General features: G+C 34.1%; 3 protein-coding genes across 4 annotated transcripts in view; 1 reads left to right on the top strand and 2 right to left on the bottom strand.

Moving 5' to 3' along the window:
* Window positions 1-3,250: 3,250 nt before the first annotated feature.
* Window positions 3,251-4,500, top strand: LOC107480074 (protein UNIFOLIATA-like). Its single transcript, XM_016100194.3, has 3 exons — window positions 3,251-3,599; window positions 3,682-3,956; window positions 4,031-4,500. The coding sequence occupies exons 1-3, from the start codon at window positions 3,251-3,253 to the stop codon at window positions 4,391-4,393; spliced, it is 987 nt and encodes a 328-aa protein (XP_015955680.3). The 3' UTR covers window positions 4,394-4,500.
* Window positions 4,501-8,846: 4,346 nt separating this feature from the next.
* On the bottom strand, window positions 8,847-11,128 carry LOC107480073 (ethylene-responsive transcription factor ERF115-like). Its single transcript, XM_016100193.3, has 2 exons — window positions 10,544-11,128; window positions 8,847-9,427 (listed from the first exon to the last, which is right to left on the bottom strand). The coding sequence occupies exons 1-2, from the start codon at window positions 10,590-10,592 to the stop codon at window positions 8,937-8,939; spliced, it is 540 nt and encodes a 179-aa protein (XP_015955679.2). The 5' UTR covers window positions 10,593-11,128; the 3' UTR covers window positions 8,847-8,936.
* Window positions 11,129-13,635: 2,507 nt separating this feature from the next.
* Window positions 13,636-18,072, bottom strand: part of LOC107480124 (protein BONZAI 1) — a gene marked incomplete in the record, with an annotated part of 4,926 nt that continues 489 nt past the window's right edge. The window contains 15 exon segments of one of the 2 annotated variants that reach the window (XM_052259192.1): window positions 13,636-13,915; window positions 14,024-14,119; window positions 14,202-14,298; window positions 14,401-14,514; window positions 14,778-14,942; window positions 15,022-15,159; window positions 15,245-15,321; window positions 15,464-15,578; window positions 15,660-15,762; window positions 15,856-15,917; window positions 16,075-16,209; window positions 16,300-16,485; window positions 16,847-16,903; window positions 17,280-17,328; window positions 17,423-17,571. In XM_052259192.1, the coding sequence (XP_052115152.1) occupies window positions 14,025-14,119; window positions 14,202-14,298; window positions 14,401-14,514; window positions 14,778-14,942; window positions 15,022-15,159; window positions 15,245-15,321; window positions 15,464-15,578; window positions 15,660-15,762; window positions 15,856-15,917; window positions 16,075-16,209; window positions 16,300-16,485; window positions 16,847-16,903; window positions 17,280-17,328; window positions 17,423-17,571 (1,542 nt within the window). 2 annotated transcript variants of the gene reach the window in all.

Below are 18,072 nucleotides of genomic sequence, written 5' to 3'. Positions count from 1 at the left end.
TTTGTATTGTATATATGTTGATTAGTGTTAATTGATGTTCTCTTTGCAGATATGATGACAGGTACTAGAGGTGTCACAAGTCAGTCTCGTGGTCGTGGTAGAGAGAGATTTTCACCGGTACCCCAAGGACTTCTCAGTCATCGCCCTCTATCCCGACTACCTTGTCGATCCCTGTGACGTCACAAGCGGGTACAGCGGACTAGCATTTCATCATGGTCTCGAACTCCAACTATGTGGCTCCTTCTGTTATGCCTCCTCTGACTCCAGTGATAGAAACCGCATTGGGTGATTCCTCTAATGCGTCCCAACCAGATGCCCCTGGCCTCTACCACCATCTGTCATACGGATGAGAATTTGACCTGATGGCATGTAGGCGTGAGTACTATTTAATGTTTTTTATCTGCAATCTATTTTGAATTAGTTAAGTTTTATGTGTCTTTATGTATTTGCTAATCTTAAGTTTTTTATTGATAGGTTTGAAACAAACAACAATGCATGTACACAAGAGATCTCTAATGTGATTAAGTTCATGTACAACAGCCCATGACCGAGCTACACGAAGATCCTTGCTGAGACCAGAGACGATGGTTTTAGAAGTGGGCGGTAAGAACCCAATGTTGCTGAATAAACTGTATTTTATTTTGACTAACTAATGTTGTTGAATTACTGAGGAATTTATATGGGATAGGGAACATGATCTCTTGATCAGCATGATTTACGACCAACGGATAGTTAGGCGACTTCAGAAGATGGTGCAGAACGTTCGTGAGGGGTGCGACCACCTCACGATTTGACTTCATCCAGATATTAAGAAGGAACTGGACATCCATTTTAGTACTGATGAGAGGTTCAAGCGTCATCGTCTGATGAACAGAACTAACAGGGCATCACCGAGGTTGTCGAAGTATACTAGTGGGTAGGTGACTTTCATGAAGACGAAGAGCAAGCTAATATGTAGTTTGTTAATCTTTGTTAATTATTACTTGAATTAATTATTACTTGATTTATTTTATTAGTTGGTTTCAATATGTGTAGTCTAAGTCATTGGAGCGTGAGACGACATTAGCAAAGACCTTCAAGTGTACCCATATGTTGAACGCTAACAAGGAGAGACTTGTTGATAAGTAGTTAGCGGCTCATTATGTAAGTTTCATTTAATTCTAAGTTTGAAATATATTCAGTTTAAAGTCAATTAACTATCATCCTAATCACAAACGTGTATTATACAGAAGGACTACACATAAGGACGATTGGAGGCCGAGACCCAGCAATCTCAGTCGTAGATCCTGATAGGGTTTGGCGCGAGACCGCCTCTAAGCCCTACAAGAATCGCGTCTATGGGTTGGGGTTGTTCTTCGCCAGTGGCCTTTGTACCTCTACATTGGCGGTTTCATCTGCCTCTGCCACCAGCCCTGCCGATTCTGAAGAAGTTGTTGATTTGAGGGAGGAGGTGCAGAAGCTCACACAGAAGCTTCACCAACAAGCTCAGCAGCCTGAGGAGAGGTACAACAAACTTCTTGCACGCGTGGGAGACACTGTTACCATTAGGGCAGCGTTGACAGAGAAGATGGAGCGGCTAGAACGTTTGCAAGACTAGATGACGGTGTACAATGAACAGATGCACGCTAGAGGCAGCGGCGTTACTGGTGGGGCACTGACATCAGCACCTAATCCGCCACCTCAGTAGGGAAAAGACGACGACGATGACGATTATCGGGATTCGTAAGGTTTAGGGCTTTAATTTATTTTATGTCTATTTCATTGTATTTTACTTCTTTGATTTTTATTATATTTAGACAATTGATATTTAATAAAATCATTAGTTGATTTCTGGTATTTAGAATTTATGCACTAATTTTATAAAAAAATTAATTTGACTACTAATTGCGCTAATTGTGAAAAAAATTGAATACCATCGGATTCATTGGCGAAATAATTCAACAGTAAATAAGCGCCACAAAATATAATATGACGCTAAAGTTACCGTAGAAAAATTCAACGATAACCGACCATTTATTTTCAGGTAAAATCTGTTGGTAATTAACGTCAAACGAAATAATCCATCAATAAATATTTTTTGATACCATTTATACCATTAAATATATTCTGACAATAAATCCAATCATAAATAAATTATCAAAATAAATTCTACTATACTTAAGTTTTTATTGTGGTGACTTTATATGAATTATTGTTTCTATTTTGATTTTGATTTTGCATAATTGTATTCACACTTCTCTGAGTCAACGAGCAAACCCCTCTATCTCTCTTTTTCTGCTATCTAATTAAATATTAAGAAAGTCTAGAGACTAGTAATTTTATTAAAATTTGGCCAGCACTTAACCATCAAAAGAGAAGTAAGTAATTTCACATCATTTGATAAAATTTCACACCATCTAATTAAATATTAAGAAAGTCTAGGGACTAGTAATTTTATTAAAATTTGGCCAGCACTTAACCATCAAAAGAGAAGTAAGTAATTTCACATCATTTGATGAAATTTCACACCATTAAAAACACTAATGACAACTAATTTATAACTACAAATCACAAAACTTACTAGCCCCAACACTTCTCTTAAATATTAATTAAAGGCAGAAAAGGTTAGAAGGTTAGTGAGATTTTCTCTGATTTTGTAACACCGCCGTACGTAAAGCAATGAAGGCTTAATGGATTCTCTGCCACCCTACTTCGTCTCTAGCCTAGCTACTCTATTGGTTCCCTTGTCTTTTCCTCTGCAACCGGCGTACACTTTTAATTTTATCAGGGCATGGCAATTGGCAAATGGCAAGTGAACTACTTGGAACTAACTCATTCTCGTTTTGAAGGAACTCATTGTCATTGCACGTTTAACGGAAGATTATTAGTAACACATCAAGTAATAATTTAGAGAGGAGAAAGAGGTAGGTGGTTCAGTTTGTTTGGGACTAGCTAGCTAGCTATACTGTAGTATTGTTTAGTTTCATAGGGAAAATGAAATGGGGTCTTAGGAAAGGAAAGGAACGAAGGCCTCGTCATTTAAGCATTAAGAAACCTGCTATGCTGCTGACAACACCAATTAGTCTCAGAAACGAAACACAGGAAACAAAGATCTTTTTTACTATTACAGAGACTGATGTTTAAATAATATTATAATGCAACTCATTTTGGCAAATATTATTGTTTTGGTTGTCATCAAAAGGAGGTTGAAATAATAATTTAGTGATTAAGAGGAGATATAAATATGTATGTTGTGTTGGGAGATAGAAAGATGGGCCCTGACGCATTCACGTCCACCCTGTTCAAGTGGGATCCGCGCACCATCCTCCCAACTTGTTCTTCCTCACTGATGGAGGGGACCGGGGGGCTGGAGGAGCTGTTCCATGCATACGGGGTGAGGTACTACACGGCGGCGAAGGTGGCAGAGCTAGGGTTCACAGCAAGGACGCTGGTGGACATGAAAGAGGAGGAGCTGGAGCACATGATGAACAGCCTTTCCCAGATCTTCCGTTGGGATCTGCTGGTTGGCGAGCGCTATGGCATCAAAGCTGCCGTCCGAGCTGAGCGTAGACGCATCCAAGACCATCATCAACTTCGAATTGATTCTCTCTCTCAAGAAGGTCCACATCCCTCTCCCTTCATTTCTCTTAACATTAGACCACTGTTCTTGAGATGATAGGTTTAATTTGTTTGAGGAGGCAGGGGTGCAACAACATAAAGAGGCGGTGGGGAGCACGTGGGACGTCAGGAAGAGGATGAGAAGCAGAAGCAAGATGATGAGCGATGAGGAGGAAGAAGAAGAGGAGGAGGAGGAGAGACAGAGAGAGCACCCGTTCATAGTGACGGAGCCTGGGGAAGTGGCGCGTGGCAAGAAGAACGGCCTGGATTACCTATTCCATCTGTATGAGCAATGCCGTGATTTCTTGATCCAAGTCCAGCACATTGCCAAGGAACACGGTCAGAAATGCCCTACCAAGGTACCTACCTACCTACCTACCTACCTAGATACTCTCTGTCTAGGCTTCTAATTTGAGAGGTATGTACTGTGCAGGTGACAAACCAAGTGTTTAGGTTCGCCAAGAAGGCAGGAGCTCACTGCATAAACAAGCCAAAGATGAGACACTACGTTCACTGTTACGCGCTTCACTGCCTCGACAAAGACACCTCCAATCAGCTCAGGAGGCAGTTCAAGGAGACAGGCCAGAACGTTGGGGCATGGAGGCAGGCCTGCTACAACCCTCTCGTTGCCATTGCTGCCCTCCACCACCACGACATTGATTCCATCTTTAACTCTCATCCTTGCCTTTCCATCTGGTACGTTCCCACGAAGCTTCGCCAGCTTTGTCACGCCCACAGGAACAATTCAGCTTCCACTTCCACTTCCACCTCCACCCATCATCATCTTCTCTTCTAGCTATCCAAACTTAATTATCGCTTCTACTACTACTTCTCATCTATTATGTAATGCCCATTAATCCCACTTGTACTTGTACTTGTTCTTCTCTTTCTGTTTCCCATCTCATCTATTCAAGGCGCCTTACTTTTCTTGCTAAGTAAATTAAACGTGTAAATATTTATCATTATGCACACAGTATAGGGCCAGAGGGAGGGGGTTCTTTTTTCGTTTTTAGTTTTTACCCTACTGACACACATGTTGCAACGCAAACACATTTGCCACTTCAACCAAGGACTTGCCCTTAATATCTATGCTCATTGCTCAAAGCCCCAATACTCTAGCTTGTCCAGTCCAATACAATCTTGAATGAGTTTTATACGAGAAGCAAAAATCCAAAAATAGTGTTCTTGAAATACCCAAAGGGCCTTAAACTTAAAGGCTTGACAGTATCCTATTAGGATTAGTTTAACATACTTCATCGTGACCCAACAAAAAAAGCAACAAACAAAAGAAAAACACATACGCACACTTTTGTTAAGGAGTTATTCCCATACTTCATTATTATAATTTATAATAACTCAGAACAACATCTTATTATAATTTAAATGAATACATCTTCAAATAATCTAAGATGATATGATGATGATGATTGATGACGAAGTTGAAAAATTGGGCAAGATATTGACTTTTGAAAGTGAGACTGATGAATAATGGCCGCAAGGTTTGACATTAGAGGAACAGAGACAAACATCCCTCAAATAATAGGCCCAAACAAATCTCGCGACTTAGTGCATCTAAACAAAACCAAAGTCAACCAGCTAGATTGGGGGCCATTGACTTTGTCTTGTACTTCTTTTTGTTAAATACTTGCTACATTTGCATGAGTTTTTCTAAAATCTAAAAAAAGATAACTAGAAATTGTGAATCACAATTTTAATTTTTTAATTTAAAAAATTTATAATTTATAAAATCATGAATCATAATTCTTTTATATACAAATTGATATGTCATCACACTTATGAAATTTTTTATTTTAATTTCATTAGTGTATTAGACAACTTTATCTATCATTTAAAAAATAATTAGCTTAATTACTCTCCTACTTTTAGGTTTTAGGGTCAACTTTCGTTCGTAACCCCTGCTATTAAAATTCATGCATCATTTCGCTGGACAAGAATCACAGAAAGAGAAGGTAAGAATTCATCATTTCCCATTGTGATGTGTAAAGTTCAATCGGCATTTACGTTATAAATAAACGGAGCCAATAGAATATTTATATAATGTGTACAATGGAGGTTTATGGAATATTAGAAATATAATTATTAATTTTAAAAAAAATTAAAGTTACTTGTGAAAATACATAAAAAATTAGTTTGTACTTTTTAAAATTAAAAAATTTAATATTATTTTATATAGTAATCAATGTTTAGATTACGGGTGTACATAAGTCGGGCCATATTGAATTTGGCTTAATCCAGATTCGACCCGAAATATAGGGCCTAATTTTTAAACTCTAAATCGATCTTAGATCCGATGAAACTTACACACCTTCGAACTGGGTGAAAATCGGATAAAAACCAAATCTTTAGCATGTAAAAATCACCTAATCTCCAATCATTATTTTACAATTCATATAGTAAAATTCACTTAAAAAAATATAACAAGAATCAACTATTCTCTAAAATTAAAGCATAACCATAATCAATACTAATATTATCTAATAACATCAAATATTTAAATCAATACAAATAACACAATATTATGCATTAGTCTAAAGTCTTATACATTTTAAACATAAAACATTAACTTGTAATCTTATAATGACTAATAACACAAAATATTAAGGTTTACAATATTTAAATTCCACATAAAAATAGCCATCATCCATCACTAATAAGACAAAATATTAATTGTGTATGATGATCGGGTCACCGGGCCGAGTTCGGGTGACCCTGACCCAACCCGAAATAATGACCGGATCTATTTTTGAGACCCTTATCCGACCCTAAACCCGATAAAATCATACTAAATTAGCTCATAAAATGTTCGGGACTGAACCAAGTCTTCGGACCGGATCGAGCCATGTACACCCCTAGTTTTGATTTATCCTTAAATAAATTATTAATACCAAATTTTATTCGTTCATGATTAATTTTTTATATTTATATTTATTATTTATTATTGTTTATATTTATTAAAAATTATTTTAAATTTAGATTATCAAATATAAGTTCTATATTTTAAAAAAAGTTCTCTTTTAAAAATTAATTTAATTTTTTTTTTTTTTACCGTAACTATTATTGTGGCCTCTTTAATTTGCCAATTCATTGTTAACGGGGTCACTGGTCAATGGTCACAGTCTGGGTTCTAAATTTGACGCGTTGACTTGAATGAACATCCACATTATCGCTCTCAGAATGATACGGACACATGCAGAAACGACTCATTCCACAGTCAAACACTCAAACATACAGGGACAGGAGACTCCATCCATATTCCATAACGAGATTATATTATTCAAATAAATTACAACCAAATAAATAAAACTGCATTCATTCGAAGTTTGTTGAGTCAACTAACCTTTTCTCTACAACCTGGGTGCTATATAACGTTTCGAGTTTGGACAGATTACGTTAGTCACAAATTAATCAAATGCGCACGGAAGTGATCAAAAATTAACCCACCCGCCGATATTGCACGCTGACGCACCTAATGTCTAGAGGTTAAAATCCACGCATATCTACAATGTTTATACAAATTCGATCTTAAAATTATAGATATTGATTCGATTTTTTTTGGTGACTAGATATTGATTCGATTTGTAAGGTTATTGAATCCTACCTGATATATATACCGCAAAGTTATCGGATCCGATCTGATCCGCATATTACTAGGATCGGATTGTGGATTTCATGTAGGTATCCGCATATCCGCGGATCTGCAAAAATAAATAAATGAATAAGTAAATATTATTTTTATGTTTTATTTCAACTAATAATTATCATATATACTATGTTATTTTATTTTTATTTTTAAAAAAAATATATTTAATAATATTTTAAGAATAAAAAAATATTATTGATATTTTTTTAATAAAAATAAGTTTTTTAAAATATTTTTATATTTATGCAGATTGCATTAAAATTTTAGACATATTCAATCTGATCGTGTTCGCCACAAACTAATTCACTAATTAACTATTATTTTTATTTTCATATAAAATAGTTAAATAGAGTTCTGCCTGGTGTATTAATCAGATGCAATTAAATAGATAAAAGTATTTTTTAAAAAAATTATTTCGATAAATAATCAATATAACTCGATTTTTTCTATGGCCGTTCAACTTTTCATCTTAAAATATCCAAAGGTAGCCACAGTCGCATGCATGCATCTTTTTCTAGATTGTTGGATGATGAGATCATTAATGAAAGGAAAGCCAAAGATTATTAAGACGCGGTTTCGGGGTCAGAATTATCGCTTGTGTTCAAACCTCCAGCTTCATACATACATGCACATGCACCCTTATTATATTATTGCCGTATAATTGTAATAACATATATGTTGTTTGTTGCTTTTAAGACACCAATGTAGAACCTATAATATATTCTCCTTAATTACCTTTACCTGTTTTCATCCACTTTCATGGCCGATCAACTATACTCGTCATCTGTTCTTTCCATTTCTTTTCTTAGTCCGCTTCCAAACTTTGGAACTTGAAGCAAGCTTTTATAAGGTACTCTCAATTCTTTCTCTCATAAAATATTTCTACCTCGCAAGTTAGTATATATTTATATATTGGTTTTGATGATGGAAATTTGGTACACTAGAATTTCTTTACATGTAATCATGAAGAGTTGCATGGGGAATAATGGTGAAAGACGGACTTAGGTTAGGAGAAAACATAGGGTTGGATATAATAAAATTGCCACTACACTCAATTTTGTTGGTGTAAAAATGATACCTAAAAATTATTATATAATTTAGCATATTTGATTAAAATATTTAATATATATGTTTATATTTTAGTTGTTAGAGAATTATATAAAATGTCATGTCATCATTCATTTTTTTATATTGAATCAACAAAAATTGTTTTATTTTTAAGTAAGATGTGAAAATAAATTTATTTTCTGAGTTTTACATTCAGTTTAATTAAAAAAATTGTTAATATATATTAAATTATAAAATATAAATTAAAAATAAATTAAATAACACATATTTATATTAAAAAAAAATGATAACTAATTTTAATATATTTATAGCACCTTTGAAAATATATAACAAATCTCTAGCATTACTCGAATTTAGGTCAGATACACATCTTATTAAAAATTTTAATTATTAAACCATATCATTTAGTGGCATGCTTCATCCTGACTTCTTTTTGTAGCAATGGGTTACACGGCTCTTCAAACAAACATTTCATTAACATATAGTGTGCCCCATATATATAAATACTATAATGAAAATCTTAAGAAATGAATGCATATATAGTTGACGATAAAAATTAACGACAAAAAGAGAAAACCTTGGGCGTACCATCCAAGTCATCACTGTCCAATTAATTCATAGGAGGAGACTTAGAAGAAGAACCTCCAAATTGCATAGAAAATCCAGAAGATGAAGACGAAGACGAAGACAAAGAGGAAGAAACAAACATATTTTTATGATTCCCATACAAATGAGGAAAAGCATAATTGAAATTGTTGTTGTTACTCTCACTACTGCCAGAAAATTGTGAAGCTGAAGCATGAGAAATTGTGGTAGTAGTACTAGGTACTTGTTGACCATTGTTATTGCCAATTTCCGGTTCTGGAGGACGGTTAGTGAGGTAACCGAATTCACGAGTGAGATGAACCCTTTCTGGAAAGTTGAGCTTAGCTTTGCTTCCTTTGAATCTAAGAGCGGCTTCGTCATAAGCAAGTGCAGCTTCCTCGGCAGTTTCGAAAGTTCCAAGCCAAACCCTTGCTGCCTTCTTCGGATCTCGAATCTCCGCGGCCCATTTCCCCCATGGCCGGTGCCTAACCCCTCTGTAGTGTCTTCTTACCATTGCTATATACACATACATATTTATATATGTATTATTATATTAAGAGCCAAAGAGGACGTTTGATCTTCTTTTTTTCTTGGAATAAACTATCAAAAAAATCTCTAAATTATCAATTAATAAATGATATTTATACTTAGCAAATTATTTATGCATTTAATTTAAGATGATCAATTAATAAACTATTTAATAATTCAAAAACATTTTTTGAGGATTTATCCTTTATTTTGAGTACAAAAGAAGCAATATAAACCTTTTCTTAAAAAAATGCAATATATATTTTGATGCGACACAGACGAACTCAATATACAGCTCCTTTGTGTCTACACCATCATAATCTCTTTTACACCTACCACTATTAGTAATTAAAGAAAAAAAAAATAAAAACTTCAAGCCGATCTCACCTCCCCAACTCCTTTCTTTTTACACTCTCTTTTGTCCCCAATAAATAATTAATAAATACGGTGTATGTAGAAATCATACAGTGATTCAGATAAGTAAAATTAAACATTCTTTTCCTCTTTAAGAAAAAAGACAAATATTACACTACTTTTTAAAAAAAAATTAGCCTGGATGAACAAGGTTACTAATCTAAGCAACACAATTTTAAGTTTTGTATTGTTTAAAATATATATCGGGCTGGAAACATTTAATTAATAATAACATCAGGAGATAGATATAAGAAAAGGAGAGGCTTTCTTTCTCTTACTTTTGTTTTTCCTTCTATTTTTTCGTCTCCAAAATGAAAGGTCTAGCTAAAAGGAAGAGAGAAATTTGGTGTACATATAAAGTGAAAGACATAAGACCTTGAAAACAAACCAACCTATTATTATTTAAACAAGATAAAACCTAATTAAAAGACCCACTTATGTTGTGAAGGTCACACCACATATAAATTTCTTAGAGGATGATAATCTTCTTTATAAATCAAAATCGATTTTGATAGAGAGATTTAGAAGCTCTCTAAAAGACCGCATTAGTTAGTTTATAAATCAATTTCAGGTTTGACCCAACAAGATCAGAGAGAAGCGAAGTTAAAGAACAACGCGAACACAAGGGAGAAGAAATGAAGACCTAAAACTAAATAATAAACCCTAAGTGCTGAAATTAAATCATTATACCTTGATCTTGCATTATAGATGGTGATTGAGATTGTTGATTGTTGTCCATAGAAGTGGAGGAGTGAGATATTTGTTGATGATGATGCGGTGGATTGCCACCAATGACTTGAACAAGAGCTGATACCACCGCCGACGTGTCTTGCTGGGAACGTTCAGAGTAAATCGGGAACACGTGCTCCTTCTCCTCTTTCTCTTCTTCTTCTTTTTCTTCAAAGGGAAATGGCCTCTTTCCATGTTTTCGATCCACTTTTAGAATGAAACTGAGCTTAGTTACGTGAAAACGCGGTGAAGCTTAGCTTGTTAACTTCTGCGTTCTGTAATGATGGAAGATTCTATCTGTGTTTTACGAGTACATGCCATTCCATCGTTGTTGATAAACCATCATGAGGTGACTGAGATAATTATTCAGAGATAAGAGATGACTATTCAATCTAACAACACTACTATGTGGATGCCATATGTTGGAGATCGAGGAGAAGAAGAAATTAGGGTTTTGCTTCTATGACTTATGGAGTGAAGTAGAAAAGAATAAAGGGCCCTAAAAGTCCTCTTGTTCCCAGTTCTTTTGTTATTTCTTTTAACTAAAATATCAGTTTCAATTTTAAATTCGTACAAATTATACTCATTTCTTGAGTAAATTATTTACCAATCTATCTATATATACGCTTTTTTAAAAGAGCGGCAATGCAAGAATTTTGGATATGATGATATCACTTTACGCATGTCGCATGCCTTCATATTTTAATGACCAAAAGTAGTGTTTAAATGTTAAAATCAACTATTAAAATTAGTTTTTTTTTTAAAGATAGGTAGATTTAAATTTGTATATTTTAAATGAATATAAGGAGATTATGTTATTTGAGCTATAATTCTTTGACAATTATTAAAATTAGTTATTATGTATTTATACGTGGTGTTTAATTTATTTTTAATATATATTTTATATTTTAATATATATTATGCATTTTATATAATTATATAATTATATTCGTTTTTTTTATACCTATTCACGCGATTAATATAAAAAATTATTTTTATTGATATTAGATGCATATGTAAAACTACTTTATAATTAGATCAAAATTAATTTTTTTTTAGAGAAAGTATAGGGAGCCAATGGCCTAAGCGTACAATATGTACAATGGAGGTTTAGGAAGTATTAAAGATCTGACCATTAGTGTTACATTGTCCTATCAGGTTATGCTTTTGGGATGAGTGGATTCATTACATGATATTAGAGTTCTAGATCCGAAAGGTTAAGGATTCGATCCTTGGTGAACTTCAAAATCAACTTAAATTTTTGGGAGATGTTTATTATCCCTGTATCTGGATGGTTATTCTGAATAGTATGACTGATGTTCATTTTATTCATAGACCAAAGATTTAACCCTTTGTACACCTTGTACGCTTAGCACTACCCTTTTTTTATTATTAAAAAGTCATGTCTCCTCCCAACCGAGGAGGACATTCCTCTGCTTTACTCCCTTGTTTATTGAAATCATCTAAACAAAGTCGGAAAAAAAAAAGGAAAAGGAAAATTATCTTAAAAATATTAATAATAATTACTTTTTCCCTCCGTCCCACGTCCAACACATAGTATTACTTTGAAATAAAATTACAATAAACCTTTTTGTTTGGAATATGTGAAAACAAATACATAACTAAATTATTCAAACAAATTCGTAGTTATCAAACTCTAATTCTCATGCTACTTATATTAAGGATACGGTCATGATTATCTTTATAGATAACATGTATATTGTCATCTACTTTAATTTTCTAATATAATGTTAGTCAAAATAATAATTATCTTAGATTCTAATGAAGAGGTCTTAAATTCAAGTTTTAGAATTATTTTGCATGAAAAGAATGGTCCATTGTAATATTTGGTTTGTTATTTAAGTTCATGGTCTATGACTAAATATTTATAGTCAAATTTAGTGACTATTCTCTCAGCAGATATTCAGGTATTTTGATAGATAGTATAACTAGTTAGAAGATTCTTTTTCTAATTAACTCTTTGGATATAAAAATTAAGCAAACAAAGAATTATAACCTAAATTACTAAACAATTTTATTTTAGATGAATATTAGAGAATCATCATAATTTATTATTTTTTATTATCAGTTAATTGTCAATATTTAAAAGAAAGGAATAAACTTAATAAAATATATTGTTGAATTATTAAATTAAAGAAATTGAATTAATAACTAAATTATGATTAAAAAATAATATTTTAATAATTTTTTAGTATTTTATTTTATTTTATTTTGGCCTAAAACAATTTTATTTTCGAAAAATGGGTATGACCTGGAAGCGGAGAAAAAGTGACAATCCATACCGAGTTACGTTCACAATCCCAATCCTCAGTTGCTAGATATAAATAATTCGTTGGGCCTCCCCTTTACTTAGTATTTTTTAACAGTTAGTTCTTGACGCGGTAATCGTATGTTTAATTGGTCCGAAACCCGATTCTTAGCATTTTTTAATTAGTGTTAGAAGTTAAACGATCTTTTGCGCAAAGAAACACGGGATAACTAAATAAGGTGTATTTAAAGTTTAAACTACTATACCACATTACCACCCCATATTTATTTTCTTTTGAGGGGCATATGAGGATGTTGACCTCTCTGAGCTAAGCTCTATGTTTGACTTTTGACTATAGTTGTATGCAGCATACTTGAATCCATACTGATGAGTGATGAGGAGCTTGTTTGTTTCAACCAAGGTAGAACTCAATCACGTGGAGAAGTAACTAACTTTTTTGCTTTAAAAAGTTGAATCAAAATTTCTCCGGGTGGAAACCCATTCCACCTTTGATTCTTTGAGCAACGCTGTCCCTTTTGGATATGTAAACAAAATCACCATTCGATAATTTCATAATGGCTACATCTTTTCAAAAATGAATCAGCTTGGCATCGAAAACATGTACCAACAAAATTTAGGTTAAAGGACTCTAATTACAGTAAAAGTAAAACTAAAAAACGGGCAGACGCAACAAACCAACACAAAACAGGCTTTCTTCGTCTTCCAACATATCTACAAGGTGTAGTTTTTACTTTTCAGAGATGAATTGATGAAATGATCTAACTTGCATCAAAGTATCAATTCACAAATATTTTCACTTATTGGATTTCAACGTTCACTGAACGACTAAAATTTTCCCCAGAGCTTGAAGATAACAAACTCCAATTTGTAGTTCTGAACGAACCTGCCACAAAACCCACAAAGCATGAGTACAAGAAGGAAAGGAAATCCTACCCATAAAGCTCGCTCAGACAGATACCAATCTTAGATAAATGCAGTTGGCTAGCAAACCCTTCTTGACCTTCAATTAAATGAGCATTCAGCACAAAGCGCGAGTTTGCACCCTTTAGCCAAATTTCAATTTAATATACTGTGAGGGCCTTGAAATGGCACAACGATCAATGGATAGAACGTTTTACTATGTAGTTTGAAAATGGTTCCCCTTTACATGCCTTAGAGAGTCGGTTGGATATTCCTGTTTCTCATGTACGATAAAAATTGAGTAGGTAATTCTGCTAGAAGTGCTTGAACTACTGAAATTTCTCCACCTGCAATGGGAAGATTGCAAAGACTTTTGAGTTAGAAGGTAATAGGATGGAGTTACATCATAATATGCAAACTGATACCTACTTTGAACATCTCGAAATGGAACAAACTGGACTATATCACGTGAAGCAACACGTCCGAATGAACTTTCGAGTCTCTCTCCCTTGTCAGCATCTAAAATCTATTCAAAGGAGTAGCAAAACTAAAAAACCAATTGTGGTATACTGATCACACAGTTCCCATGAGGAACAGTAATGTATAAAAAGCCAACATGTTTTCATACCTCCATTTCTTTGAAATCAGCTCCTCCAACTCCAACGATAAGGATTGATAATGGTAGGTCAGAGGCTTTAACAAGGGCATCTTTTGTTTCTTGGAGATCTGTCACCACTCCATCCTAGTGATGTCAATTAAATGTCAGCATCAGCGGTGGAAAAGCAAGATGATGCAAAAAATCATCACAGGCTTAGAAGTCACGACAAAGAAAAATTTTTTCTCATATGCAACACAGATATAGAGTGATTAGCTCTGCTATGATTATATGGCTGAATCACGGCGCATGTCGGAAAGAGACATAGAAGAAAAAAGACTACAGGAGGAGTAAATTGCAGCTACATAGTTCTAGAGAGAAATAAAAAATTTCTAATTCTTATTTCTTACTGTGATTATCAACAAAACAAAATACTTTCTTGCACCAGTTGCTACAGATTGGCTGGCAATAAGTGCAGCATTGCTTATGACAGGTCCAAAAAGAGTTGGTCCCGCAAGAGAAACATTAAGCAGGGCACTTGTGTATGCCATCATAATTCCTTGGATCCCTTCCACCTGTTAAACACAACTTCAATCACTGGAACTATTTTATGATAAGTGAAAACAAAAGCAAGAACAGGTGTAGCATATCTACCTCACAATAGTGACTGCTTCCATTGAGGTTAAAACAATGGGAAACAGGACCATCAATTGGTCGGGCACCAAATCCCCATGTAGGAAATCGTTTGTCTGAATCATAAAACTGTAGCACCTCTCCAACCTCAACAATTGCCTAGAAATAAAGTTGTGACAAGTTCAAGACAAGGATGGCTGGAAAAACAAATGATTCAAACTAAAGATCATTTCTCAGTTCTCACCTTCTGGTATGCATTTGGCCGTCCTGAAGGATCAATATAATGCAAAGAATCTGGAAGGCGTGGATTCCCATTTGAAGCTGATAAACCAGGAGGTTAGTTATATTTGATTAAGAATGCATAAACCTTTGTCATCCAGGTATATCTAAGGCCCCTCATGTTGACAACTACAGAAATCTAGAAATTAATAAGGTACACTTCATTTGAGGATATGAGCTGTACCTGTAAAATCAATGGCCACCATGAAGTTCAATTCAAAACCCGCAGACAAGTAATCAAGGAAACTATATTGGACACTTTCAGAAAATTTGTCCAGATATACCCGGCTCTTTAATACCTGTATTATAGAAAAATATGTTTTATACTTTTTAGAGAAAGAAAGAAGGATTCATGACACAAATAAACTTTATAATAAAACCTTGTTATGAGAATTATGACCACCACCAGTAGGCAAAAATAAAGTTTCCCCTTGACCACTAGCATGAAGCTTCTCCAACTCTGCCAAAGACTTTTGCACTTTTCTGATAAAACAAAGAAGCATTTCAGCCTAGAAAGTATATTGATAGACAAAGGAACAAACAGACGAAGGAAATTAAAAAGTAACCGCCAATTACCCTATCAAATCATGTTTGCCATTGGTATTGAAGTTATAACACTCTAGTATCAAAGGATTGTCCTGTATATAATAAAAACGAAAAAATGAGAGAGCTTCCACTGTGTCTAAATCATGAAGTTCAACATATTATTTCATATATAATCTCATAAAACATGGCCATATTTCCATACTTTTATAGTTTTACGGAAAGAATAAATTAAGAGGGTGATCCTTGTACCTTGCCTCCTACTTGTTGAATGTTTAAGAACACTGGCTTCCACTGTGGGCTGAGATCATTCTTTATAACTTCTGTTTTACAAATTGGAATATGGGTACCACCTTCCACAAGTTTTGATATTATCAAAAAGGGATCCTACAAGACAAAACAAAACCATGTCTTATTTTATACAATAACTGGCTTTCCATATAACACCTAGCAAGAAAAGGAAAAACTAAGACATACACTTTTTGAGAAGAGATCCCTATTTTCCAAATCTGAGCACCTAAATATCATCTCTACGGTAGTCTTTGAGCCAACACATTCCTCTGCATGCACCAAGAGCTTCCCGCAATTTTGGGAATGCATAGATCTGATAGGATCTTCTCTACGTAGCTCTAATGCCAATGATCGATCAGACTTTATAATTATCTGCAGATGCCATACTGTCACTGTTGATGGGAAGAGTTCTTGGGAAGATAATTTATTTTCAGAAATGAATAAGGCGCTAGTGCATCATAATTTGAGTATGCATTAAGAAATTCTTGTCTTTTCTGAAAAACTTTCAATATGCTTGGCAGTTACCTAGTAAGCTATTAACTCAAAGACTGAGATGGTAAGCACTTTCAAACAGCATATATTGGGATTTGGGAAAAAAGTAATAAATGTGAGATAGTGAGAAGCCATGAAGATACAGCTTAACTGAGAGTATAATGAAATTTTTATTTACTTGTCAGATATCAGACCACAAAAACTTGAACAGCCACAATAGCCTGAAAGATTTCCACATTACCTCCGATAATGCACAAGTTGCCTCACCTAGAAATTGTTGCTCTTCTAGCTTAAGCATCTGCATAAGTCAATCAAAACTTACAAATATGGACTTTTATGCTTTATCAACTTGTTATCACATCTAATGAAAGAGAAAGTAAAAAGTTCCCCATAGCAAATTAATGTATAGTTTTGGAAATAACTAGGAATATATTGTTTCACAACCTTATGAAGAGATTGTGCAGAATGTCAACCAATAAAGAAAAAACTTAAGCAGGTTCAGTTGTATACATAGAATCATAAAGAAGTAACAAAACAGTAAAATTCACAATCCTATTAAGAAAGGGTTACACTTTAGAATATAACATGTAAAATTATCTTTATTAAATAGCCACTTGAACTTAAAGTTAAAGGAAAAAGGGTGACTTCAAGAGTCTCCAAGGTAAACACTATACCTTCACATCCAAATTGTGAAACTGAGTATCAATGTCGTACACTCGAAACCTGTGATAAAAAATATTTTACAGAATGATTCTTAGTGAAAAAACAAAATGCTAGTGTGCCTTGTTAGAAGTATAAATATAAGCATTTAACTTACACTAAAAACTGAACAACCTCGAAATGATACATGATTAAGTGTTTAGTAATCCACTTAGGATCCAAAGAATTCAGAACTACTTCAGTACGGCCGATTTCCTCAAGTGCTCCATGTTTCCCTCTTGTATAAAGAACCATCATTGGATCACTCTACAGCAAATAACAGCCACACAAACAGTCAACGGTGACCGTATTTACCATCACAACAATTTTGCAGGAAAAGATAACAATCCAAAACCAGAATGAAATAACAATGGCCTGGCCTCATTTTCATTATAAAATATATATAGTTTCAATGCAACGTCACCATAATCAAATAGTCCTGCACAATTGCCTAAAATGAATTATGGATTTGGAATAATTTCGTGGTTTGTTTGTTTGTTTTGCTTTTTAAAAAAAAAGACCGCGAGCTCGTTACAGAAAAGAAGAGATAATTCTGGTCTTGCAACACTGAAATTGACATTCATCAACTGAACTACATGAAACTGAAGCTGAAAGAAATACAGAACAAAGATATAAACGACGGTGGATGCACGAAACGACGAACCTTCGAGAGAAAATCTCGATCACGCAAGCCGGAAGCAGAAAACGACAGCTGCCAGCAAAACGACAAAGAAACGTTACCATAAGAGAAGTTAGTTAGGTAAGAGT

The sequence above is a fragment of the Arachis duranensis genome, chromosome 3 (assembly GCF_000817695.3).
Source record: "Arachis duranensis cultivar V14167 chromosome 3, aradu.V14167.gnm2.J7QH, whole genome shotgun sequence".
Taxonomy (NCBI): Eukaryota; Viridiplantae; Streptophyta; class Magnoliopsida; order Fabales; family Fabaceae; genus Arachis; species Arachis duranensis.
The sequence above is the reverse complement of the archived record's forward strand: the minus strand, read 5'-3'. Positions and strand labels throughout refer to the sequence as shown.